The sequence below is a fragment of the Ahaetulla prasina genome, chromosome 1 (genome assembly GCF_028640845.1).
Source record: "Ahaetulla prasina isolate Xishuangbanna chromosome 1, ASM2864084v1, whole genome shotgun sequence".
In the NCBI taxonomy this organism is placed as follows: Eukaryota; Metazoa; Chordata; class Lepidosauria; order Squamata; family Colubridae; genus Ahaetulla; species Ahaetulla prasina.
Window position 1 is genome coordinate 339,346,068 of NC_080539.1, and position 21,598 is coordinate 339,367,665.

Consider the following 21,598-nt stretch of genomic DNA (forward strand, 5'->3'; position numbering starts at 1 on the left):
TTACACGCAATATAGTTCTGGCTGTTTCTTCAACAATTTTAGGTAGGTCTCACAACTTAAAAAGTTGACAAGGCTGAGTAACACTGAGGAAGCAACATCTCATACAACTAAGTTACAAATTAGTTGCAAAGGTGCTTACATCATGTTTTGCATAAGCAAACTTAGAATAGTGTATTTGACTTTTGAGTAGGAGGACATGGTGATTGAATATGGGATCCAACTAATTCTAATCAATTAGGAATTTGTGGTGAGATGTAGGGCATAGAAAAAGATATCACAGAGAAATAGTCCCTTGTGTTGAGTAAATGGGGAAGTCAATTGCCTGCAATCTATATACTGTAGTTGATATTCCTCTGAAGGAAGAGGATGTGGAAGCTTTAACTGTAAAAGAAAATTGCATGTCCCATACAGTTTGGGAATATTAAGTGCCATAGCAAGGATTTTGGGTTCTTGTGAGTATACTGGTTTATGCATAGATGCACGACAGCTTCATAAATATTAAATAGAAAGTTGTTAATGAATTAAATATGAATTTCAGTAATGTACTGTATATAATAGCCCTCATGCACTATAATTCCCTAGCAGAGGAATGATGATACTCAGTTATAGTTGGCATGTTTGTAAAAAAAGTGATGGCTGTGGAAAAAATAGTTAATACATTACTAATAAAATTGTCATGCTTACTGTCATTCTAGCTTCCCACAGGCTTATTCACATATCATGTTTATGGGAAATTCTCTCCAGCAGCTCCAGTCAAGTTCTAGGTAGTGTTCTATTAAACTGTCTGAGACAATAAACCAAATATTGCCATACTACAGTATGATGACGCTAATCTTTTGTCACCAGCAGGGGTTGCTTGCTCTAAGAAAAATTAATGCAGTAATCCAACACCTGAATCCTGTTCAAAGCTATAGTTCAACTTTTACCAATCTGGAATCCAGGTTGGATATTCTCCACCCACAAAGCGTGAGCAATCGCCAAGAAAGCCAAAATGCTGGGAAATACGCTTTTCATAAAGTGTTTGAAGGCAGGTTGGGCAAGAATGGTAGCCTTATCACAACCCATTCTTCCACCCCTATCTTCCATTGTATTTATTTTTTCAATTTGTTTTATATATAAACAAGTGATTATATTGGGAGGTTTTATGTTAGATGTAAACATGATATATATTTAGATATCTATCATATATACCGTAAATATGATCGCTATCAGATATAAATATGATAGTGATAATATTTGTATGATAAAAAATAATAATGATAAATAAATAAGCACATTGGCTGTTTTTGGTTGGCAAACTATCCAAACAGATTTGTAAAAATAAAAGAAATTAAAAATCATATCCCTGTCCAGTGGTATCTGCCAGGGTAGCCAAAATTGGGAAGATGATAGAGCCGTTCCCCTTTAGAATGATGACATGCCCAACATCTTGTTGATTTATGCACATGCACGCACACACACACACACACACACACACACACACACACACACACACCTATGGACACTACTGCCTCTGTCCATCCTTATGATAGAACCTACACGTCGCAACAAAAATGTTAGTTCTGCATAACATGGAGAGGTTCAATTTTTGGTAAAGACAATTTTCTCAGAATCCTCATTCCTCTTGCCTTACACATCATAAGTTGGCCCAGGAAAGTCAAAGAGAGTTTGGGTGTTTCTCCTGCTTATTTTACTTCTTACTAATTTAGCAGTGGCAAATGGTAGCAGAAAGGAAGAAGAAGTAATGGCCAGGCATGAGGGATTTTGCCAGATTGCTGCTGCTTCTCAGATAGCCTCAGCAATGATTCCTGTTACGCAGTAACTGAACAATTACAAATACATTCATTCTGAAAAAATAAGGTTTTCACTACAGATAAAACACAAACTCTAATAAATCCAGTTGCATATCTATCGGATACCTGTTCATGAAAATTAACTTACAGATTAACTTACGGGACCGCCTGCTGTTACCGTTTGCCTCCCACCGACCCGTACGCTCTCACAGAGAGGGCCTTCTCAGGGTGCCGTCCACCAAACAATGTCGGCTGGCGGCCCCCAGGGACAGGGCCTTCTCTGTGGGAGCTCCCACACTCTGGAATGAGCTTCCCCCTGGTTTACGTCAAGTGCCTGATCTTCGGACCTTTCGCCGTGAGCTGAAAACACACTTATTTATTCAAGCGGGACTGGCCTAAAATTTTATTGGGTTAAAATTTTATTGGGTTATTTATATTTTAATATTTTAATTCGTTTTAAATTTGGCCACTTTATAATATGTTGTTTTAATTTCTTTTAATATTGATACTGTGATTTTTATTTGGCTGTACACCGCCCTGAGTCCTTCGGGAGAAGGGCGGTATAAAAATTGAATAAAATAAATAAATAAAATAAAATAAAAGTAGGGCAAATTCAGAGAGATTAGATAAATTGGATTTTTCCTCAATTTTATTACCCTGTTTCCCCCAAAATAAGACATCTCCTGATAATAAGCCCAACTGGGTTTTTGAGCACATGGCAATAAGGCCAAGCAGTTATTTCAGTACTCAAAAAAATATAAGACAGGGTCTTATTTTGGGGGAAACATGGTATTAGGCTAAATAATAATAAATATAATGTCAGATTTCTATGGGAAGGAAAAAGCCAGTAGAAATTTTGGAACGCATTAGATAAAATGTGCTATATGTTACAATTTATAACAAGTCTTCTCATCAAGGTGACATCCAGATCTATTGCTCTCTCAACTCCCAGAATTCAAAGCTGCCATGGCCAATGGCTACGTTGTTAAAAATTGTATAATTGACATATCTGAAAAGTATAAAATTTCACAGGACAGAACCATATTATTTTATTTATTTATTATTTATTTATTTGTCACACAGTATATATTTTTATTTATTTATTATTTAAACTTATATACCGCCCTATCTCCCAAAGGACTCAGGGCGGTTTACAGGCATATAAAAACATCAATATACAAATTAAAATAATCATTAAAAGACTTATTCTAATGCCAATAATTAATAATACCAATTATTAAAAATAGAAATATAAATATTAAAATCAATTTTAAAACCCGCTAAATTTAAAATCTAAGCCAGTCCTGCACAGATGAATAAATGAGTCTTGAGCTCATGACGGAAGGTTCAAGATCTGGAAGTTGACGAAGTCCTGGGGAGTTCGTTCCAGAGGCGGGAGCCCCACAGAGAAGGCCCTTCCCTGGGCGCCAGACGACACTGCCTAGCTGACGGCACCCTGAGGAGTCCCTCTCTGTGAGAGCGCACGGGTCGGTGAGAGGTATCTGGTCGCAGTAGGCGGTCCCGTAGATAACCCGGCCCTATGCCATGGGGCGCTTTAAAGGTGGTCACCAAAACGTTGAAGCGCACCGGAAGGCCACAGGTAGCCAGTGCAGCCTGCGCAGGATGGGTGTTATCAGCCACAAGGGGCTCCATCTATAAGCATAAGCATGTAATAACTATACAATATATAAGCATATATATAAGTATGAGTATGTAATAGCTATATTAATTGGATATAACGAAAGAAAACAATAGGACAGGAATGGTAGGCATGCTTGTGCTCTTATGCATGCCCCTTAATATTATTAGAAGTTCAGGTTAACAATAAACTTTGGCATTTGAAATCTAATACTGGGACACCTAGTGCCAATATCACTAGACTGATTCCTAGATTACTTTCAATTATTCTTCATTATGAAGACAAATCCTATGAATCAAATAGCCATGTAGATTGGACAGCATATTCTACATGTTCTTAGACTTTAAAATAATAAACTCAGAGTTCGTTCTGCAGATTTATGAGCAATTTTAAAAAACCAGCGAAGGCAAATGGACTTGGCTCTTACTTTCTGTCATTTTCATTATTAGCTTCAGAAATCACATTTAAAAGCACAGACAATTATGAATGGTATGATCCTACATTATGGCATGCTGCAGCCTCTTTGGAAAACTTAGATCTGGGCAAGTACATTTTCCTTGTTGATGAAGAACGGGTTCCATGCCAGTACGATGATGTTATTTTTCAGCCTGAAACCTCCTTCCAAGTAAACATCACCTCTAAGCCAACGATACAGATTAAGAGCATTTCAATCTTGGGCCAGGTAAAATAGAAGCTGCGATTTCATCAACTTACACTGTGTCTCCTTTTTGTTTTTCTCCAGAAAACCTCACAGAGAGGGCCTTCTCAGGGTGCCGTCCACCAAACAATGTCGGCTGGCGGCCCCCAGGGGCAGGGCCTTCTCTGTGGGGGCTCCCACACTCTGGAATGAGCTTCCCCCTGGTTTACGTCAAGTGCCTGATCTTCGGACCTTTCGCCGTGAGCTGAAAACACACTTATTTATTCAAGCGGGACTGGCCTAAAATTTTATTGGGTTAAAATTTTATTGGGTTATTTATATTTTAATATTTTAATTCGTTTTAAATTTGGCCACTTTATAATATGTTGTTTTAATTTCTTTTAATATTGATACTGTGATTTTTATTTGGCTGTACACCGCCCTGAGTCCTTCGGGAGAAGGGCGGTATAAAAATTGAATAAAATAAATAAATAAAATAAAATAAAAGTAGGGCAAATTCAGAGAGATTAGATAAATTGGATTTTTCCTCAATTTTATTACCCTGTTTCCCCCAAAATAAGACATCTCCTGATAATAAGCCCAACTGGGTTTTTGAGCACATGGCAATAAGGCCAAGCAGTTATTTCAGTACTCAAAAAAATATAAGACAGGGTCTTATTTTGGGGGAAACATGGTATTAGGCTAAATAATAATAAATATAATGTCAGATTTCTATGGGAAGGAAAAAGCCAGTAGAAATTTTGGAACGCATTAGATAAAATGTGCTATATGTTACAATTTATAACAAGTCTTCTCATCAAGGTGACATCCAGATCTATTGCTCTCTCAACTCCCAGAATTCAAAGCTGCCATGGCCAATGGCTACGTTGTTAAAAATTGTATAATTGACATATCTGAAAAGTATAAAATTTCACAGGACAGAACCATATTATTTTATTTATTTATTATTTATTTATTTGTCACACAGTATATATTTTTATTTATTTATTATTTAAACTTATATACCGCCCTATCTCCCAAAGGACTCAGGGCGGTTTACAGGCATATAAAAACATCAATATACAAATTAAAATAATCATTAAAAGACTTATTCTAATGCCAATAATTAATAATACCAATTATTAAAAATAGAAATATAAATATTAAAATCAATTTAAAACCCCGCTAAATTTAAAAATCTAAGCCAGTCCTGCACAGATGAATAAATGAGTCTTGAGCTCGCGACGGAAGGTTCGAAGATCTGGAAGTTGACGAAGTCCTGGGGGGAGTTCGTTCCAGAGGGCGGGAGCCCCCACAGAGAAGGCCCTTCCCCTGGGCGTCGCCAGACGACACTGCCTAGCTGACGGCACCCTGAGGAGTCCCTCTCTGTGAGAGCGCACGGGTCGGTGAGAGGTATCTGGTCGCAGTAGGCGGTCCCGTAGATAACCCGGCCCTATGCCATGGAGCGCTTTAAAGGTGGTCACCAAAACCTTGAAGCGCACCCGGAAGGCCACAGGTAGCCAGTGCAGCCTGCGCAGGATGGGTGTTATGCGGGAGCCACAAGGGGCTCCATCTATAAGCATAAGCATGTAATAACTATACAATATATAAGCATATATATAAGTATGAGTATGTAATAGTTATATTAATTGGATATAACGAAAGAAAACAATAGGACAGGAATGGTAGGCATGCTTGTGCTCTTATGCACGCCCCTTAATATTATTAGAAGTTCAGGTTAACAATAAACTTTGGCATTTGAAATCTAATACTGGGACACCTAGTGCCAATATCACTAGACTGATTCCTAGATTACTTTCAATTATTCTTCATTATGAAGACAAATCCTATGAATCAAATTGCCATGTAGATTGGACAGCATATTCTACATGTTCTTAGACTTTAAAAAAATAAACTCAGAGTTCGTTCTGCAGATTTTTGAGCAATTTTAAAAAACCAGCGAAGGCAAATGGACTTGGCTCTTACTTTCTGTCATTTTCATTATTAGCTTCAGAAATCACATTTAAAAGCACAGACAATTATGAATGGTATGATCCTACATTATGGCATGCTGCAGCCTCTTTGGAAAACTTAGATCTGGGCAAGTACATTTTCCTTGTTGATGAAGAACGGGTTCCATGCCAGTACGATGATGTTATTTTTCAGCCTGAAACCTCCTTCCAAGTAAACATCACCTCTAAGCCAACGATACAGATTAAGAGCATTTCAATCATGGGCCAGGTAAAATAGAAGCTGCGATTTCATCAACTTACACTGTGTCTCCTTTTTGTTTTTCTCCAGAAAACCTCTCAACTAGTAATAGCAACTTTTTCAAAATTTATGTTGAATTGCCATGGAAAATAAACTGAATTACTTTCAAATATTTATCCCCACTTTATTAACTCAGTCAATTCAACACATACACATTCCCTTAGAACAAGAGCATTCATTCCAGATAAGAAAAACACAGTGCATATGTATGTGTGCAATTAAAAAAAGAAGAAGTGCTATCATATCTAAAGAATCGGCACGTAGCCCTGCAAAGCATTCAGAATTTATATTGTAAAATATAAATATAAAGATATTGGCCCAGTGAGCAGGCTTAGGAAGAAAGATCACCGCATCCGTTATAAAATTGCTAAAATGTTTACAGGAGCAAAAGAAATCATTTAAGAAGTAGTAGTAAAAGATGTATTTATGCAGGGCAGATCTGCACTTTATGCTTGGCTCATTGCCAGGACATGTCATTCACTATTTCCTAAATGTAAGAATGGATGATGAGGTTGCAAATGCACTGCTCACGTGTGTTTTCCAGTTTTTATTGAAAAAGCTGCTGTTTCCTACCAGGCCACCTTAAGCCGTTCAATGGTGACAGAAAACATGGAAAGTTACTTCCAGTCTGAAGCATTAATATAATCTTCCCAATTTTATACCTTCCATCATTGTACAGTTGTGCTGGATGGCTATTATGGAATTGATTTCCTATACATCAAGAGGGCACCAAGCTACTTTAATAGCAGTCAATTGTCTGTCTAGAGTAACACAACACTGTGTATTTCCTAGGTGTGTGTGTGTGTGTGTGTGTGTGAGAGAGAGAGAGAGAGAGAGAGAGAGAATGAGTGAGAGAGAGAGGGAGAGAGATGGGGGGAAGGCAGGGAGGCAGGGAGGGAGATTTCTGGAATCCATACCAAACACAAATGGTAAGATCAGTGAAACCTAGCAAACTGAATTCCTATAATATTGACACCAATGGTACACAAATTCTGGTATAATGCAAACACAATTTAGGAAAACCAAATCACAGCTCTCATACGTATGACATATGTATGATTGCCCGTCCTACTTGCTGCATTCACTCCCTCTCTCCAAAACATTCGTCCTTGGTTGCAATGCAGTTAATATTTTGAGGGGAGGGGGAGGGCATAGGTTTAATTAAACTACTTTGATGGTGATTTGCTCTAGAAGGAAATGATTTGCTGATTTTGTGTTGTCCTTTCTTTCCTGAATTGGAATTAGAACTTCACCAATGACAGTAGCCTGGCAGAATACATGCAGAGCTCTTCTGCAAAACTTCAGTTTCATGGGCAAGGCACACTCCGGTTATCACATACCAGATGTCCAGACAAATCTGGCTGTGAATGTGGAAACTCAGCAGTAAGTCTTTGTGTTCAAACTTGATATCAGGGTGGGGAACTTTGCTTTCTGCCCAGGTCACACCCCCAGAAGATATATCATTGCAGGTTAGTGAAAGCTAAAGTACTTTTCATTTTCTTCCCTCCAAAGAAATAGCGAATTTTTGTTATCTCTGACAGAGGGCTTTTGAAATGAAGCCATGGGCAACATTAGAGCTACAGATAGGCTCTCTCTAGTTTAGTTTCTGCTATTAAGAGGCTACTACTAATGAAAGAATTGAAGGAAATGAAGTGAACTATTAGAAACCTTGTGTGCATGATGATACATTACTGAACTAATTCAGTGGATTGACTGAGTCATAAACATCCATTCAGGCAGAAAGGATTGTTGATCCTTTAGACTAAGAAAGGAAACTGGGCAGTGGAATTCCCAACTAGGGAAGCATAATTGCCTAAAACATGAATCTTTAATCAGATATTCCTCTTTAGGCCTTCCTGTAGAAACAACAATGTGCCAACAATGTGTGTATATGGGGAAAATATTTTAGAACCTACTAAAATAACAATAATGCATTGCAATACTTCTGCTTCAAAGTATTGATCTCTGTTATGGATTATGCCCATCTGTCAGACCTGCCTCAGCTTGAAACTCTAAGTAAGAATGATCCTTAACTCCATTTATCAAGAAAGGTATGATTTACTAAAAGTCAAGTGAATTACAGTAATGCATAGCCAGAACTGAAAAATCATGTGTCAAAATCCCCAAGTCTAATTTTTTCCTCCTTTAGTTGCCTCCCATCAATGTCCAATCTAATTCAAACAAGACATTTCAAGAACGGTCACTTCAGGCCTAGGTTTGGTATGCAGTTGCCTTTCCGTTCCCAGCTGATTGTCCTTGAAGCCTGTCTCAGAGAAATACAGTGAAATTTCCCTGGAAGCATCTCCCCTCTCCCATCCAGCCCCCCTAGAGTTCATGGCAGCTGATGCTGAATGGTTGCGAACCATAAGTGTGAGATGGCAGCTGACACCAACATTTATCTGGTTTCCTATAGTTTCTGTGTGTGGTTCCATCTCTGAAAGGGATGAAGGAGGGAGAGAAATTAACTTGGTCCCAAAATCTAGTTTTCATCCTTTACAAATGGGTTGATAATGACAATGTAGTAACAGTTTTTCTTATAGAACCTCTTGATAGGCTATGTTGGAATCATCAGAAGTCAATTTCATAGTTTCTTTTCAATTAATATTTTTTTTAATTAAAGACCCATGAGAGAATCTGTGCTGCCTTGCTCCAGAATTCCAGGAATCAATGTCCAATGGTTACGTGCAAAGATGCAATAAAGCCTACCGGTCACTGCTGTGAAATATGTGGTGAGTGATTATTGTTGCAACTGTATTGTGACTTTATGTTCTGTCATTATGACAGAAGAGCAAATTCCTCTAATCCCCTGTACATAAGACATGGGCTGATGATCACCCTATTCTCTCACTTTGGCCACTCACCTCATTGGTTCTCATGGTAGAACTTTGCATGGGGACAAAAAAGATTGTATACGTGTATAAAGTTTCTGAGAATAGGAATTTAACCTAGATAATGATTAATGAAGTAAGCTTTATAATTGTACCAGAAAAGAAATATATTTAAGGAACAACATGATGGGGATTAGATAGGCGAAGCTAACTACAGTAGAAACCTCTAGTCATGAACTCTTCTGACCATAATCAAATCGGGTTTCGACCAAAAAAATTCACATTTTTCCCCCAACCGATTTCCCCTTTTGCGCCATTTTTTTTCTAAGCGCCAAATTTCCAAAATTAGGTTTGGGTCACAACCAAATTGGGTTATGACCAAAGTTATGGAACAAATTATGATCGTGATCAGAGGTTCTACTGTAGTTCCTTAAAAAGGAGAGCCAAGACCGAGTGCTCTGTGTGTGCAGGCCTTGCAGCATAAGCAGAAGGAAATGATCTGAGATCTCAATCTCAAAGAGCAGATAGAGTGATACATAAAAAAAAAATGACACAAAGTAAAACCTTAATTATGTACACCCCACTGTTCCTTGTGGTGAGTAGATTGTGAAGTGCTGAAAAGTCAGTGCCACTGAAATCACACTTCTGTTATCCTATTAACTATCTATCATCTATCATCTATCTATCTATCTACCTACACACACACACACACACACAGTAAACTCTAATTCCATAACTAATTCTCACAACTAATTAGGCAAAATGGTGCCTCATAGGGCAACACTTTTTGAAGCAAAATATCTCTATTGGGCTAACTTACACAATGTGTCCAAAATTCAGGATTCATGACTCTTGTGGCATTGAAAATTGAAAAAGTTTATATAACATTTTATGACACAAAATTATCATAAAACAATTTATTACATAATATAAAATACCATAAAACATTTCCTGTGCTGATGTTCAACTTGCTATAAACTTAACATGGGCTGTTTTCGAGACAGATGCATCTCTGAACGTATCCCAACTTTTCCAGTGAAGTTCTGTCATTGTAGGCACTGAGGACTTTTGGTAAAGAAATCTCTGAAAGGATCACCCACTGGGTCACAACTTGTCAATTATTAAAGATCATAGGAGACAAGACGAAGCCATGTGGACTTGGACTTGATTGTCCACCCATTTAAGAGCAGAACCAATAAAGAACAATGTCCTATTGTCCCCAGCCCTCAAACATAGTTCAGAAGGATAATATGGTTAAGCATATCAGAAACTGCTGAAAGGTCTAATAGGGAAGGAAGGATACATTTCCCCTTCCAGTTCTGAAAAAAAAAGTCATTTCACCAGAATAACAAATTCTGTGTCTATCCCATGACCAGACCAGTATTTCATCTAAAAAAGAATTAATCATCTTCTAGAATCCTTAACCAAGATCCTCTCAATAACCTTTCTTAAAAAAAGAAGATTGGAGACAGGATGGAAGCTGACTGAGAGATCTTTTTTGAATAGGTAAAGAATAGGTTCACTTTCCCTCAGAGAGATATTCCTCACCTCCCAATTTAGCCATGCACGCTATAGATGCTAGGTGGAGCATAAATCCAACCCCAGGCAGCAGTACTCATACTATAATCCACTTTATCCATTTCCTTTGGTTTTACAAATTCAAAAGATTCTCCAATAATTTTGCTACCAGTAGATGTTACTCTAACTCACCTCACACCAATGGTGGGTTTCTACTGGTTTTCCCTAGTTTGGGCAAACCAGTGGCAGTGGAAGGAGGCTCCGCCCACCCACCAGGACATCATCACAGAGGCTCTGTACATGTGCAGAAGCGCTGCGCGCAAGCGCTCCCAGTTCCCAGTGAAGATAAGTGAAAACCACTACTGCCTCACATGGCTCTGCCCAAACAAAATGAAGACATAGTCAAATGTGTGCAATTACCTACAAAAAACATTCAGAATCTTTCCAATAGACCATGGAAGCTTTGCTCTTTAATCAATCCCTAATTCAAGTCTACTTAACCAGAACCCATCAGTTCTGAGTCCAGAATATGGATCAGAAAACTGGATCTCCTTATAAATCACTAATAGGTTCAGCTTATCAGGCAGAGATGTTGAAGAAGATAAAATTAAGATACCCATATAAGCTACCTTGATGTTTCAGAGAAGCAGTAGGATATAAATGCAAATCTGAAACAGCAATACCTAAGGACAATACCAACCAAACCAATATTTAAGTGCAATTTAAAATGAAATATCTGTCAAACAGGTTGATGATTGAGTTTACTTTACTTTTGTATTTCATTCACGTGTGATTTGCCAGATACCAAATATAGAATTTTCCTGTACAGGGGCAGGGGTGTCAAATTCAAGGCCCGGGGGGCTGGATCTGGCCCACGGGGGGGCTTAGATCTGGCCCATGGGGGCTGCCCTGGAAATAATGAAGGACAGGCCCATGGTGCCCCTGCCAGCAAAAAACGGAGCTTGGGAGGGTCGCGTGCATTTTTCTGCATTGTGCATTTTGTAATTTTTTTCTGGCAGAGGGTTGCAGGAGGCCGTCGCAGCCGAAAATGGAGCTCAGGAGCCTGTTTTCACTGGCAGAGTGCTCGGGCCACCACAGGTGCCCCTGACACAAGTGATGTCAAACTGGCCACACCCACCCTGGCCACGCCCACCCTGGGCCCCTAAGGTCAAACACAATCTTGATGCAGCCCTCAATGAAATCAAGTTTGATGCCCCTGCTTTAGGGAGTCACAATGTATTGTTTAGACAAGTTTTTATAGCATTTAATACCACATTTTCTGGAAAGCCTTTGCTCACTTCTTCTGCATGCTGAGAACACTCCTCATTAAACCAGTAAAAATCCAAAAGTATAAATGAAACTCATTGGTATGCCATTTTAATGCCTCATGCTTAAAGACAGGACTGTTGTATCTTGGATCTCCATTATACTCTGCCAAACTGTTTTTAAAAAGGCCATGTTTTGTACTCTATGGACTCATTTTCACTAAATCTGCTTTATTTGATTGTGTTATTTTAAACAATGGTTTTGCTTTTACAGAATTTTGAATTTTGAATAAATAATGGTAGATGGAAGAAATATCAATCAATTAATTTTATTTTGGTCATATACAGGCATAAAACTAATAACATAACAATTACAATAACATAGAAATAAACATCAAAAGTCATATTGATAGAATAAAATAAGATAAAGTTAAAATCATTAATATAAAATTACAGAATACAGCTATTTGAAAGCAAAAGAATCTTTTCAACACATAATCTAAATACTATAAATGGCTAGGATAGATAACTAAAAAAAAAGAGATAAAAGTAATACTATTATTTACAAAACGCTATGTAAGCTACTTACTGAGCATGTCCAAGATGGCGCCGCCCTGCTGATCGGGGGAGCGGCAGTGGGCCTTTTCGGGCCCTGTCCGGTTCTGGGGGGGCCTTGGTGACATCTTGGGCCCCCGGACCTGATGGAGGAGTATCCAGTCACCCGGAGGAGGGGTGACTTGGCGCAGGACGACTCCGGGGGGCGTTGGGAGGAGCCCCGGAGCGTCCTGCTGCAGCGGTGGTCATGGCGGCTGGCCGGGCGGCTTGCCGGCTTGCCGGGCGGCCGCGGCTTGCCGCCGGCCTTTTTTCGGCGGTCTGGCGGCGGCGGCGGCAGCGCGGCTTGCCGCCGGCCTTTTTCGGCGGTCTGGCGGCGGCGGCGGCAGCGACGGCGACGGGGGGTCTCTGATGTCCAGGCCCCCTTGGACCCCGCCCGTGGGAGGAAGCAGTGGCGGCCCTGGCAGCTAGCCGGGCGGCTTGCTGGGCGGCCTGCGGCTTGCCTGGCTGCCGCCGGCCCTTTTTGGCATTCTGGCGGCGGCGGCGACGGCGGCGGCGGCGGGGGCCTTTGACATCTTGGGCCCCCTTAGATCCCCCGCCCTGATGGAGGAGGCTTCAGTCGTGGAGGAAGATGGATGACGGGCGACTTCAGGGGCGAGGGGAGGAGCCCCGGAGCCCCGGAGGAGGAGTTGTGCCCAGTGGAGATCTGGAGGGCCTACCGGGCCCCCGTCGGCCTTTGTTGGTTTTCTGGCGGCGGTGGCGGCCTGGCTTTTTCGTCTGGCGCTGGCGTCGGTGGAGTGACTGGCGTCCCTTCCTAGTTGGGGGGGGATGTCGGTGGCCTCATGCGGCGGCGATGGGACGCTTTGGTGACGACGGCCGGGCGGAGGTGGCCGGTGGCGGCGGCCTACCTCGGCGCTTCAAGGTGGCGGACGGCCTGTTTAACATCTCTACCATCGGTCCGCCCCCCCCTCTCCTTCTTCCTTAGTCCACCCCTGACTATTTATAGGTGGGTGGCGAACTGACTGAATGAGTGGTTTTGTTTTCTACCCCACGAGGATCACTATTGACTGCTTCCCATCAGGACTGACTGACAGACCGGTTGTGGTCACTGTATCATCTGTTACCATCTTGACCGGCCCAGGATGGGCCTCCTGCCGGACTTTCTTGGTGATGCGAACGTTTACGGCGGCTGACCTTCTTGCCCTGCGAGACGCCCCTCTCTCGCGGGTTTGGCCCTCCATACTATCGAGGCCCACCTTGAGGACGGGCTTTGGAGCCCGAGAGGTGGCATGCTAAAATAGGAGGCTTAGGGCTTTTAATTAGTTGTTTTAAGAAATTTTTAAGGGAGTTTTAATGGGGATTTTAAGGGTTGGGAGGGGAGGATTCGACGGGTAGGGGAGAGAACCCGTCGGGAGGGGTGGGAGGGTTAGGGCGGGTATTGGGAGTAGCCCGCCGGGTGGGGAGCCAGTCCTTGCGCTCGTGGCGGTTTAGTAATGGGTTCGGAGGTTATAGGGGGATTACGTTCCTTTTGGTGAGGTGGTTCCATTTGCACGGTAAGTGGGAGGGGCAGATATGGCGGAAGGGGGACCGCATCGTTTTGGGGGCGCGCTCGATGTCTGCAGGCGATCGCGCCCGATCCCCTCCTTCTCCCGTCCCGGATGGTCAAGACCCTCAGAGCCTGGGCCTTCGCCTGATGTTATGCACCGCACGGTCCGTGGCCAATAAGGCCCCCCTAATACATGATCAGATTCAGGGGGGTGCCGCGGATATTATAGGCGTTACGGAGACCTGGTTGGGCACTGAAGGGGGCGTGCCCCTGGTCGAGATGTGCCCACCGGGTTTCCGTGCATTCCATCAGCCGAGGCCCAGGGTAGGGGTGGTGGGGTGGCGGTTGTTATTAAAGAGAGTCTAGAGCCGAGGGAGACCACTGTACCTCAGTTTGCCGGGTGTGAATCCTCTTGTGAGGTGGGGTCATAGGTGTCAGATGGGCTTGCTGGTCACGCACCTGGCTCCTTGCTGCGTGACAGCCGCCCTGCCCGAGCTCCTGGAGGTGCTGGCTGGGGTGGCAGTTGAGACCCCCAGACTTTTAGTCATGGGGGACTTTAACTTGCCATCTTCCGGCTCGTCATCGACGGCAGCTCGGGAGTTCATGGCTTCCATGACGGCCTTGGACCTGACCCAAGTAGTTGATGGCCCTACTCACATTGGGGGTGGCACTCTGGACCTGATTTTTGTCTCTGGTCAGTGGTTGAGAGATCTGGACTTAAAGGAAATAGTCATTGAACCTTTGTCATGGTCAGATCACTCTCCTTCGCCTGGACTTTCTGACCGCCATTCACCACCGCAGGGAGACGGAGCCGATACGTTGGTTCCGTCCCAGGCGCCTGATGGACCCGGATGGGTTCCGGACGGAGCTTGGGCCATTTCCTGAGGGTCTGGCTCACGGCTCGGTTGAGGAACTTGTTGCGGCCTGGGAACGGGCCGCGGCGGGGGCCTTAGACCGTGTCGTGCCTTTGCGGCCTCTGACCCGGCGCAGGTCCCAACCGGCTCCTTGGTTCTCCGAGGAGCTGAGAGGATGAAGCGCCGGAGAAGACGCCTAGAGAGTTCCTGGAGGTTCAGCCGCTCAGAAGCTGATCGACACTAGTGAAGTCCTATACTAGGACTTACCTAGTGGCATTGAGGAAGCGAGGCGTAGCTACGCCTCCCTCATTGCATCGGCAGATAACCGCCCAGCCGCCCTGTTTGGGTGACCCGCTCCCTCCTACACCAGGGGAGCGGATGACCCGCTGCAGGGACGTGCTGAGGAGTTTAACGTTATCTATACGATAAAATCGCTCAGCTTCGGGATGGTTTGGACCAAGATTGCGTGATACGGGTGAGACGGCTGAGGGTGGTCTTGGTGACATTTTATGGGATGAGTTTGACCCTGTTGCTCCGAGGACATGGACAGGTTGTTGGGGAGGCTGAATGCCACCACATGTTTACTGGACCCGTGCCCTCCTGGTTGGTGCTGGCCACGCAGGAGGTGACGAGGCTGGCTCCAGGCGATTACGAGCTTCTTTGGTGGAGGTGTCTTCCGCCGCCTTGAAAGAGGCGGTGGTGAGGCCCTCCTCAAGAAGCCTTCCTGGACCCGCTGTTTTAGGTAATTATCGTCGGTCTCCAACCCGCTCGGCGAAGGTTGTTGAGAGTATGGTGGCATATCAGTTTCCTTACACCTGGATGAAACTGTCTATCTAGACCTGCTCCAGTCCGGTTTCCGCCCGGTTACAGCACGGAGACGGCTTTGGTCGCGTTGGTGGATGATCTCTGGAGGGCCAGGGATAGGGGTTGTTCCTCTGCCCTGGTCCTATTAGACCTCTCAGCGGCTTTCGATACCATCGACCATGGTATCCTGCTGCGCCGGTTGGAGGATTGGGAGTGGGAGGCACCGTTTATCGGTGGTTCTCCTCCTATCTCTCCGACCGGTCGCAGTCGGTGTTGACAGGGGGCAGAGGTCGGCCCCGAGGCGCCTCACTTGTGGGGTGCCGCAGGATCGATCCTCTCGCCTTCTGTTCAACATCTACATGAAGCCGCTGGGTGAGATCATCAGTGGGTTCGTGTGAGGTACCAGCTGTATGCGGATGACACCCAGCTGTACTTTTCCACACCGGACCACCCCAACGGTTATCAAGTGCTGTCCCGGTGCCTGGAGGCCGACGGGTCTGGATGGGGAGAAACAGGCTCAAGCTCAATCCTCCAAGACAGAGTGGCTGTGGATGCCGCATCCCGCACAGTCAGCTAAATCCGCGGCTGACCATCGGTGGCGAGTCATTGGCCCCGATGGAGAGGGTGCGCAACTTAGCGTCCTCCTGGATGAGCGGCTGTCTCTAGAAGATCATTTGACGGCCGCCTCCAGGAGAGCGTTCTACCAGGTTCGCCTGGTGCGCCAGTTGCGCCTTTCTGGACCGGGAGGCCCTTTGCACGGTCACTCACGCCCTGTGACGTCTCGCCTGGATTACTGCAACGCCTCTACATGGGGCTCCTTGAAGGGCATCCGGAGGCTGCAGTTAGTTCAGAATGCGGCTGCGCGGGTGATAGAGGGAGCCCTCGTGGCTCCCGTGATAACACCCATCCTGCGCAGGCTGCACTGGCTACCTGTGGCCTTCGGGTGCGCTTCAAGGTTTTGGTGACCACCTTTAAAGCGCTCCATGGCATAGGGCCGGGTTATCTGGGACCGCCTACTGCGACCAGATACCTCTCACCGACCCGTGCGCTCTCACAGAGGGACTCCTCAGGGTGCCGTCAGCTAGGCAGTGTCGTTGGCGACGCCCAGGAAGGGCCTTCTCTGTGGGGCTCCCACCCTCTGGAGCGAACTCCCCAGGACTCCGTCAACTTCCTGACCTTGAACCTTCCGTCGCGAGCTCAAGACACATTTATTCATCTGTGCAGGACTGGCTTAGATTTTTAAATTTAGAGGGGTTTTAAATTGATTTTAATATTTATATTTAATATTTATATCTCTATTTTTAATAATTCGGGCGTTAGAATAAGTTTTTTAAGGATTATTTTAATTTGTATATTGATATTGATGTTTTATATGCCTGTGAACCGCCCTGAGTCCTTTGGGAGATAGGGCGGTATATAAATTCGAATAATAAATAAATAAATAAATAAGTATAAAGCCATGATAACTTATATTAAGCCTTGAGAGAGATTGCTTGGATTAAGTCCATTTGTGGTCCAATTTATTATAAAAAACCAAAAGAAAAGATAAAATGGTATGCATATATTTAAAAGGAAAAATAGAAAAAAAGGGAGTTGAGAAGAAAGTTGGGGAAGGAAGAAAAAAACAGTGAATTCCAGAAGCTTAGTTAAGGAACAGCAGCACCTCATTTCAAGAGAAACTACCACATTAGAAGAAATGTAGCGATGAACATTAGTTAGAATTAGTAATGATCTTAAAGTGGTTTATTGTGACCTGAGGATGTGAGAAAAAAGAGACGCCATAAAAGGAACAAATGTTCCATGGTATTAATAGAGCTTCATACAACAGCATATATAATGAGTCTAAAATCCAGTAAACAAAAATGATTCTATCACTGCCCTCATTATTGTCTCATATATGAAACTGAGTTAAATGGACTAATCCATTTAATATTGGCAGACAATTTCGAATATTCTTGGGAAACAGCCTAAAACCCTTTTCCTGCACCGCAAAAGATTCAGAACACCCAACACAATCAGATTAATTTGTCACATTTATCTGGCATCTTACAAGTGCTCCTTGAGAGAAAATTATCATAGTAACGAGAACAAATTAAAATGTGTATTTTTATGGCAGTGAAAATCTTCTACCTGAGGTAGATTTAAATTTATTTAAATCTTAAATCTTCACCAGGGAAGATCTGGATGAAAAGATGAATCATACTTATAGGTCTGAACAATTTAAGAGACATCTCAACAGCAGTGGAGAAGAACATTCCAAAGGGCAGGTTTCACTACCAAGCTTGTACTTGCAGAATTAATTGGCATAAGAAAAACCAAGCATGATTCCTCACAGTTTCACTTCATATTTTCATGGAGGAATAGATGTGAGGCAGATGAACGACTGAGTGTAGACAAGGCATGTCTCACTCACAGTCCCAAGGTCACATGTGGCCCCAGCAGCAGCACAAGTTTTTATAAAAAATATAAAGAACTAAAGGAAGTATGTTATTTATATACATTAACATTATATATGTTTTCGTAAGTTTTCACGGGTATAGCTATGTAGGTCTTGGCATATTCGGGTCTTTTCCCATGTAAGGTTGAGAGTATCTTGCGACGTTTCGATGAGGTCTCACTCATCATCTTCAGGCTGGTGCTTTCGGCTTCGTGCTTGTGCTCGCACAAGCACAAAGCCGAAAGCACCAGCCTGAAGATGATGAGTGAGACCTTGTCGAAATGTTGCCAAGATACTCTCAACCTTAAACAGGAAAAGACCCGAATATGCCAAGACTAACATTATATATTTTATACACTGTCCAAGATTATTCCCCTTTACTCAATGCCGCCCAGGCACATGTTGTATAGACATACATAGTTGAAATGAATCTATTCATAGAATCATAGAGCTGGAAGAGACCTGGGAGGTCTTTTATTCCAACCCTCTGCCCAAGGCAGGAGTCCTTATACCACCCCAGACAAATAAATGTCCAGTCTTTTTTTAAAAAAAAAACCTCCAATGATAGCATCTGGCATCTTACAACTCCCACAATTTCAGGAAGCAAGCTATTCCACTGATTACCGTATTTTTCGGATTATAAAATGCACTCCCCCTCCCCCTGAGCCTCTGGTGGCTCAGACTTCTAAGACAGTCTGTTATTAACACAGCTGCTTGCAATTACTGCAGGTTCAAGTCCCACCAGGCCCAAGGTTGACTCAGCCTTCCATCCTTTATAAGGTAGGTAAAATGAGGACCCAGATTGTTGGGGGCAATAAGTTGATTTTGTATATAATATACAAATGGATGAAGACTATTGCTAACATAGTGTAAGCCGCCCTGAGTCTTCGGAGAAGGGCGGGATATAAATGCAAATAAAAAAAAATAGATGGAAATGTCTTATACAGCAAATGTTGCTGAAGCCTTGCCCACCCTCTTCGGCCTCTGCCTCCCAGCAATTTGCCTTCTTGCAGCAAACAACAAACAGCCTGGTCAGCTTCAGCACAGCCTGATTTAGCATGAGCAGCTGATTAGCAGTTGGATCGGCCTGGATCAGCCTATCCCTGCCACCTGGAACGGGATGTGCGGAGGCAGAAAATGGGGTACGCGGAGGTGTTGATGGGCAGTGGCGATCCTCGCAGCTTGGAGCAGCTGATCGGCAGTATTCTGGGAGGCCGATCCAACTGCCAATCAACTGCTCATGCTAAATCAGGCTGTGCTGAAGCTAACCAAGCTGTTTGCTGTTTGCTGCAAGGAGGTAAATTGCTGGGAGGCAGAGGCCGATTTTATCCCCTTGTTTTCTTCCCCAAAAGCTGATTGTGTCATAGTCCGCAGCATCTTATAGTCCGAAAAATACAGTAATAGCTTTTACTGTCTTCCTATCTCCAGGTTGAGCTCTCTTTAACAAGTTTCCACCCATTGTTTCTTGTTTGGCCCCACGTGCTTTGGAGAAGAAGTCAAGCCCTTCATCTGTGTGAATGCCCCTCAAGCTATCCTGTCACCCCTAATCCTTCTCTTCATTAGACTAGACAAACCTAATTTCCTTAACCATTCATTGTACAGTACAAAAAATAATTGCTACCAACTTGCCTTCCATTGAGGACCTGTATACTGCACGAATCAAGAAGAGAGCCGTGAAAATATTTGCAGATCCCTCGCATCCTGGACATAAACTGTTTCAACTCCTACCCTCAAAACGACGCTATAGAGCACTGCACACCAGAACAACTAGACACAAAAATAGTTTTTTCCCGAAGGCCATCACTCTGTTAAACAAATAATTCCCTCAACACTGTCAGACTATTTACTGAATCTGTACTACTATTAATCGTTTCATAGTTCCCATCACCAATCTCTTTCCACTTATGACTGTATGACTATAACTTGTTGCTGGCAATCCTTATGATTTATATTGATATATTGATCATCAATTGTGTTGTAAATGTTGTACCTTGATGAACGTATCTTTTCTTTTATGTACACTGAGAGCATATGCACCAAGACAAATTCCTTGTGTGTCCAATCACACTTGGCCAATAAAATTCTATTCTATTCTATTCTATTCTATTCTACATCTTAATCTCCAGACATTTTATCATTTGTTGCTCCTTTGTGCATTTCTTCTAGGGTCTCAGCACTGCAGAACCAGATACAGTGTTACAAGTATGGCTTCACTAGTACACTATAGAGTGGTACAGTTACAGACTGACCATCATCAATTGTAGAATATTTTATATTGTCTTATTCTATATTTTAACTCCAGGGGTCATCATTACCTTAACATACGCTGCTGACTTTGACATTGAACTTTATCGAGACAGAATATTCCATACTTTTCTGAATCTGGTATGTTCATTCTAAGCTTGTACATGATGGAAGTGATCATGAAGACAATCAACTAGTCTGGAATATTTATCATTACAGAACAGTTATTGAGACAGAACAGCCCATGATCAAAAAAGCCAAGATGGTGACCATGGTGGTGCAATTGACTGCACTTAAAAAATAGGCAGAGCTTTAGTTACCCCATTGGGGCTGCTATCTTGACTTTTTTTACTGTGGACACCCCTGGAAAGGGAAGTTTTAGGGGACAGACAAATGAAGCAGACAACATCCATTCAGGGACTCAGGTGGATGGACTAGCAGCTCTTTGCTCCACTGTCTCTTTTAATGGAAGCTGCCCAAGACTGAACCTGAAACTTTTAGCAGGCAGGTATGTGCTCTGCCACTGAGTTATGGCCCTTCCATAATTATCTGTATTGTCTTCTGAAAAAGAAGAGCACAAAAGGTTTTGGAGAACCATGTATTTGTGCGTTTTTCCTCTGGTCACTTTTTTTTTTTAAGGAGAGAAAGCAAGAAAAATACAGTCTTTTATCATTTTTGTTTCACCCAAAAGTGAAATGTATATAGATCATTAAACTGTTGCCCTAGAACGAAATCATCTTGTCAGTGTGCTGCTGGCACAACAGTTATACCTTTATCATTCTGAATAGCTTATTTAGATATAACTCTTAACACATTTATTATAGCCAAGAAGGATGTGACTTAGATGATAACTGTGGTATCCATGCCAAAGTATCTGCTAAAATGCTAAATGAGATTATTGTGAAATTTAGGTTTCCATCCAAACCTGGACTATTTATCAAATTGCATTAAAATGTAACTACTTAACCATCATTGCTGACCAGATTTTTGCATGGGTTACATAGCTCTTTATGTTAGGCAGAATCAGGCAAAAAGGTTAATCTATCAGTTGATTAACTTTTCTTTCAAAACTCCTACAGAGAGATGGGAAACTAGCGTAGCCCGACAAGAGAGTAGCTCTAGCCACATATCTCTTATGCATGTCTTTGGCCATTCTTTGTGGATGCCCAGAGTGGGTGGGAGGAAATTAATAAATAAAGAGACTAGGGAG

At 42.9% G+C, this 21,598-nt stretch overlaps 1 protein-coding gene across 1 annotated transcript in view; it reads left to right on the top strand.

The window, feature by feature from the left end:
- AMN (amnion associated transmembrane protein) overlaps positions 1 to 21,598 on the top strand; it is a 102,456-nt gene that overhangs the window by 63,077 nt on the left and 17,781 nt on the right. Inside the window, exons 5-8 of the mRNA XM_058162667.1 lie at positions 6,078 to 6,310; positions 7,586 to 7,723; positions 8,961 to 9,069; positions 20,447 to 20,529. Coding sequence (XP_058018650.1) covers positions 6,078 to 6,310; positions 7,586 to 7,723; positions 8,961 to 9,069; positions 20,447 to 20,529 — 563 coding nt within the window. The remainder of the gene's footprint in view (positions 1 to 6,077; positions 6,311 to 7,585; positions 7,724 to 8,960; positions 9,070 to 20,446; positions 20,530 to 21,598) is intronic.